The sequence below is a fragment of the Crocodylus porosus genome, unplaced genomic scaffold, assembly GCF_001723895.1.
Source record: "Crocodylus porosus isolate Cpor-Errol unplaced genomic scaffold, CroPor_comp1, whole genome shotgun sequence".
In the NCBI taxonomy this organism is placed as follows: domain Eukaryota; kingdom Metazoa; phylum Chordata; order Crocodylia; family Crocodylidae; genus Crocodylus; species Crocodylus porosus.
This window is the reverse complement of record NW_017728907.1, coordinates 42,609,580-42,615,944: the sequence shown is the minus strand read 5'-3', so window position 1 is coordinate 42,615,944 and position 6,365 is coordinate 42,609,580. Positions and strand designations below refer to the sequence as shown.

General features: G+C 39.9%; 1 protein-coding gene across 3 annotated transcripts in view; it reads left to right on the top strand.

The window, feature by feature from the left end:
• MIGA1 (mitoguardin 1) overlaps positions 1 to 6,365 on the top strand; it is a 60,824-nt gene that overhangs the window by 10,331 nt on the left and 44,128 nt on the right. For all 3 annotated transcript variants that reach the window (XM_019531237.1, XM_019531238.1, XM_019531236.1), the window contains 3 exons: positions 550 to 676; positions 2,320 to 2,456; positions 3,451 to 3,574. In XM_019531237.1, coding sequence (XP_019386782.1) covers positions 550 to 676; positions 2,320 to 2,456; positions 3,451 to 3,574 — 388 coding nt within the window. The remainder of the gene's footprint in view (positions 1 to 549; positions 677 to 2,319; positions 2,457 to 3,450; positions 3,575 to 6,365) is intronic.

The window sequence follows — 6,365 nt, the reverse complement described above, 5'->3', positions numbered from 1 at the left end:
GCCGGCAATAAAAATGGCCGGCCGGAACAGATGGGGCAGGAGTCCGAAGGAGGGACTCGCTGCCGCGGAGACTGAGGCTCCAGGAGGGGTGCGTCTTATGGTCCGGTGCGTCTTATGGTCCGAAAAATACGGTACATACTTAACAGCAAAAGATAGAAATTGTCCAGTAAATGACAGGCTTAGAGAGATGTATATTTTTTTTAAACATTTTTCATATGAGTTTATAATTGTTTGTTAAACAATTTTGAACAGCAATTCTTATCACTGATTATTTTCTCAGTGTGATAATGGGTTACTATTGATTTGATTTTGTCACACAAATGAATTAGCTAGTGAGACAAAGTATCATCATATCCATGACGTAGTTATTAATATTGGAGTTAGGTTTGCAAAGAAACATTTCTCTTGATCTGAACAGAACCATCATACTTTGAAAAATAATTTGTTGCTGAAATTAGGGAAGTATCCCTGATTTGTAGCTGCATGAGGAAATGCTACTGCATCAAGACAGATCAAGTCTTTGTTTAATAATGCACCCAATTTTTTTAGGTTCAAAGTGCCACCTCCTGTCACAGCTGTGCTTGTGCCAATTCCAATTCCTGGGATAAAACAGATGAAGATGATATTAAACTTGTCAATATTCCAGTTACTACTCCTGAAAACTTGTACTTAATGGGTAGGTTATAATAAAATGTGATGCCTGTAAGTTTTGCTTTTTGCTAACTATTTTCAGCTACTTTGTTTCATAGTAAAATGATTTCTATGCAATATTGTCATGGTAGGGTCTGAAGGTGTCCTGCGATTATTAATCTTTCTACTATATGATAAAGGTACTTCTTCTTGGTAAAGCTTGAATACTAAAATGTTGGAATTATTTTTATCTGAAGATAATTGGAATTAAGATGAGAAATGGAATTTTTATTGCTGAGTGAAGTGAAATTTTTCCCTGGTAAAGCAAAAACATGTATATTTTTTAGTTAAATAAAGAAATTGACCTTTCAGTTGCAATTAACTCAGTGGGGGCTTATCTGTAACAAAGTAAGTAAAAGAGAGAAATTCCTACTGAACTGCTTTGTTGCTATATTTAATCATTGCTCTGTAAGGAACTTCCTTCTGGTTTCTACTAGAAATTTACATTTTTTAAAAAATTTTATTTATTTTTTGAGAGAAAAGAAAAGCTTTCCAAGTATGATGTATTTAAGCCATTTATACCCATGGTTGGTTGGAAACTGAAAAAAGATGCAGAGGGTGTGTCTACACAAGACACTTGACTGTGAAGTAGCATAGTTTACTGGGCAGTAAGCATATGCATCTACATGTGCACATCCTTACAGTGTAGTAAACCTTGCTAATCATGAGTAAATTTGCTACCTGCGTTTTCAGGTAGGTAAATTTGCTACCTGCAAATGCAAGTAGCAAATTTTACCTGTAATTGCTAACTGCTCAGTAGTGGTTGTGTAGAAGCCTGACCAGGAGCAAATTTGCTCCCGGTCAGCCAGCCACCAGGGGGTGGGAGATTGCTTCCTGCCTGCAGGAACTGCCTGCTGCCAGGGTAGGCTCTGCCACTGGAGGCAGCAGGGAGCTCCAAAGTCCCCCACCTCCTTGCTCTGAGATCTTGATCAGGGAGTGGGAATTGGAAAATTTGTGGAGCTGAGCAGGAAACAGGCTCTCCAGCCCCCATCCTATTATTGTGCAGCCAGGGGCTGGGAACTGTCCCAGTCAGGTGGTTGAGGCATGGGGCTTGGAAAGAGCTACAGGAGTGAGGCAGGTCCCAGCCTCATGCCCCAATCTGTCAGTAGAGCATCTGGTAGCGAGCCTTGAGTGGGGAATCTCCACCCATCCAGGGGCTCACTGCTAGCTGTGCCACCAGTGGATTGGGGCAGGGGCCTAGAACCTGCCCCACCTCTGCAGCTTTTTCCAAGTCCCTTAACTGGATCAGGGAGCCAGGGCTGGGAGCTCCTAGTTGTGGGGGCCTGTGGACTTTGTCTCTGCTCCTGCAGCAAGCAATTGCCCAGGTCCCAGCCATGGTCAGGAGCTGTCTCCTGGCCTGGTGCTCCCTGCCAACCCCTGGGCTAGCACCCAGGGGAAGCCCAGAGCTCCCCCTGGTGGCAGCAGGGGCCAATTGTAGGGCCCCAGGAAGCAAGAGCAGTTTGCTGGCACTGGTAGCAAATCTGGTCCTGCTTCCTTACACATGTAGACGCCTGCTGTGGTGCATTTACTCATGAGTAAATTGCTCCCAGATCTAATGCACATGTAGACACACCCAGAAACTTTTATTTAATAGAATGCAGATGTTGTTTTTTGGGGTTTTTTTTAAAGGTATGGAGCTTTTTGAAGAGGCCCTACGTCGGTGGGAGCAGGCACTGACTTTCCGTACCAGACAAGCTGAAGATGAAGCAAGTTGTAGTTCCATCAAACTAGGAGCAGGAGATGCCATTGCAGAAGAGAGTGTAGAAGTAAGCATTAAACTGTGTTATTTAGTTTCTGCTTAGCCAGATCACTCTGACAATTAAATATTTTCAGGTTCTGCTGTGACAATGAAACTAACTCCCTCAATTCAGGCTTGCTGCTTGGAATACCTGCACTCAGAGGACCTCCTTACCATACCCTTTTCCCCCAGTCCTGTTTTGCTAAGACAATCAATGCTCTCTCATTGTTTACTACTACTACCATTACCACCACCACTACTATCAGTCTTACCATCATAATTCTGTCAGCAAGTTCCCTACAGAAAATCCCTAGGTCACTTCTTTCCTATGTAAAAAGAATTGATGACTGTAACTATGCAGTAAAAGCTGTTCCTGGGACGAAAGATTAATTTGGAAATACTGTAATAAGATAGAATTGAATTTTACTTTGTTTAACTTTTGTTTGTATAAATTCTAACCTAAAATGCCAGAGCAAACACTGGGTTATCCTAGGTGTTCATAATCACGAGTGTAAAAAAGTGTTAGTAGTAATCCTAGGTGTTCATAATCACTAGTGTAAAAAAGTGTTAGTAGTAATAATTACCTTTTTTTTCCTTGATTTATTTATTTTTTTTTAATGCAGGTGTTATTTTACTTAATAGGCATGTATGCCTGGTAATTTAGGCATCCTAGATGCATATCTTATCTGATATTACCCTTTTCACTTCTGTTTTAATGGACAGTTAATGGAGTACTATGAGCTCTTTGAAGCTTAATATTTTTAAAATTATAAAACTAACTGCACTTGAAGGGCATGCACCAACTGCAGATGCTTCCTCTGACCTCACATGCACATGTTTATACCCATAAACTTGCAAAGAAGAATTTTTCCAACTATCTGAGTTGGTCTAATAAAAGATATCAGATTTACCCAAAGAACCTTGTCTGCCTATGTCCTTAGACCAACACAGCTACAACCTGTACCCCTAGAAAGATATGTGATTTTCTGTTTGCTTATAGTCTGATTCCATTATGTTTGCAGGATATCATTAGTGCTGAATTCATTCATAAGCTTGAATCCCTTCTTCAAAGAGCTTATCGTCTCCAGGAGGAGTTTGAAGCCACCCTTGGTGCTTCTGATCCTGCTTCCCTAGCTAATGATATTGGTAAGTTCTCTTACTTTTACATTTTTATCAATAGGATCATCATTAGTGCCCCCTCCCAACATTGCATATGCCAAACATCAAGTACATCTTCCGCACAGCAGAGCTGAGCTTTATTTTGCCAACTGACCTTTTTTATTGAGTCAGTTTCCAAATTTTACACACATTTATAAATCAGAATTGGCTTGAAGGATTACTTTTTGCGTATACGTGTGTGTATCTCTTTCAGGATTTATCTTAACTCAATATATATGCTAAGGATATGTATATAATAAGAATAAGAACATTGTAATATTTGGAATAACCAGTTGAATGTCTTGGTTCAAAATTCTTTTATCACTCAGCTATCTAAACTGCTGATGACAGTGGCTGAAATGTCACAAAGAAGTAGATGAGGGAATAGGGAAAATTGGAGGGCTGTGACAAATAATTGTGCATAGATTTGCAAGAGAGAGAGATGAGATCTGGCAGTTGCCTGTAGGTAAATTGGTCCATAGTTATTAGTGAATTCCACTAAATTTATCTGATGGGTTAGTTTCCCCTTTTTTGTGGTCCCATAACATTCTATTGGCAATGACTGAAAGAACAGTAGGAAAGTATTTCTGTTTCAGTTGTCAAATACTTTATTTTTCTTTTATTCTTTTTCTTCTTCCTTCAGCTATTTAACTCCTTTTTCTTACCTTCCTGTACCTGCATTAATATAAACACCAAAGAATTAAGTCAGGATTCAGAGTATAACAATCACAAGTTGAATTTTTTCCTTAAATAATATTTTTTTGGTTTACAAATTTAAAAGCTAATAAACAGTGCCCACAGCCAATAGGCGTGACACCTGCACCATGGTGGAGAGCTCCAAGGTTTTCCTTTACTCCTTCCTTAATGCGGGTGTTGCAGCAGTGGAGAAGACAGGTTAGAAGAGAACAGAGCTGGGCTTTTCCTCTCCTATGTTAAAAAAACAAACAAAAAAACAAAACAAAAAAAACCTGGCAGCTCCTCTTGGCTCCTGAAAGAGTGGTAGGAGAGCAGTTGCTCTGATTTGGATGTTCTCCCTAGGAAGTGGATAAGGCTATTAACCCTCTCCACCCCCCAAAAAACAACCACCAAAAACAAACAAACCCACCCCCCACAAAAATACTAGCTGCTCATTGTTTCTGTTGTGGGAGAAATACATATGTGTTTTGTGCATATATGTGCACACATACAGTCTAAGTGAAAAGAACAGTATTAAAATTGCAGTCATCTACTTATGTTAAAGTCCTGTGGAAAGTATTGCATAGAAGTATTTCTGCCCTTTCCATTCTAGCCTCTCTGTCTGTTCCTCAGACTTCGTATCTTAACGAGTCTTTGTCCAGCCGTTTTCAGGCTTCCTTCTCTTAAGCTCCTTGTCCAGTCTTTTATACCAGTTCTCCCCAGCGTTCACTTCTCCTGGCTCCTAGTTCGAGTCCTCTCATCCTAACTCCTTAATTGAATCTGCAGTCTTACCTAGATAATGCCAGTTTTCCTCCTCTTTCCATAACACACACTGGCACCTTACCAGCTTCTCCTGTGCTGCTGCTGCTTGGCTGTCAATGAGAGGGAGTAAAGAATGTAGGAAAGACTTTCTTTGCTTTTTGCATTTGGTGCCTCTTAAACACACCACACGTATATTTTCAAACAATAGTTTGCTCAGCTCTGGCTTAGAGCATGCCCAGTGTTGGTAGAATTTTAAGTATATTTAGCAGCTAAGTTCTGCCAAGTCTGAGTCTTAACTTGGCGAAATTTGGGAAGACTGGGAAAAGGCAAACAATAAAACATACCTGGCACAGAGGCTCACTTCCTGCTGAGGCCAGGAGCAGACATTACATTTTTATCAGTATAAATGATTGAAAACTGGTCTGTACCTGTAACAGAATAGAAGTTTGGTGGATAGACTGGTTTAAAAAGGCTGCCTGCCACTTCCCTCCCCCCCCACTCGGCAAACGTGTGGTCTGCTTGCAACCAATCTAAACTATGCTGATTACACAAAATGGTATAACTTTAAATTGATTCTGGCTTGGGGTTTTTGAATGTCTATACCTGGCCTGAATGTATAGCCCCTGCTTCTACACACGGGGGTGCTAGAGTTTTTTGAAGCAAACTTGAAAATATTGTCACGTTTGTAAAATGGGCAAAATCTGTCTGGTTCTTTCTTCCCATCGCCTTCCTGGCCCTGTTTTCAGGAATTGCTGAATTGTTTTAAAGTTCACCTTTACCCTAGGAAAAACACAGATCATAGGCTGAGATTTTTAAGTGGTTGAAGTTACAAGCAATTAAACAAACATAAGATCTTAAATGGCAACTGTTGGACATACTTCTTAATGGAGGTGGTCCATAATACACAATTTAATTTAAAAAATAATTCTTAAAATATGAATGTCAGGTGTTCTTAAAAGTACAGCAACTAAGCCATTTTAAAATTTAACTACAGTGGTCAGTTGTCACTGACCTAAGTGGAAAACATTGCGATCAGTTCTTTATGGCCTTAAGTTTAAATTTTGAATGTCACTAGGGGGCAGCAGTCTGCATTTCTTGAGCTTTATGATATTCTATAACCCCTAAATAAAGCTCTTAGCAACATGGGAGTTAAATTTAGGTCAAAGGCTGATTCCTGGCATGTTTCTCTACACCTGTTCCTGTAATTCATAAAGCAAAAAAAGAGTTTGGATATATACACAGAGACCTGAAATGACGGTAATATAAATGTCCAGTGGCACATGAGGTACCAGTGAATGTCAGATGTTGAATGTCAGTTTACTTGTAATTTCCATTTTCTCAA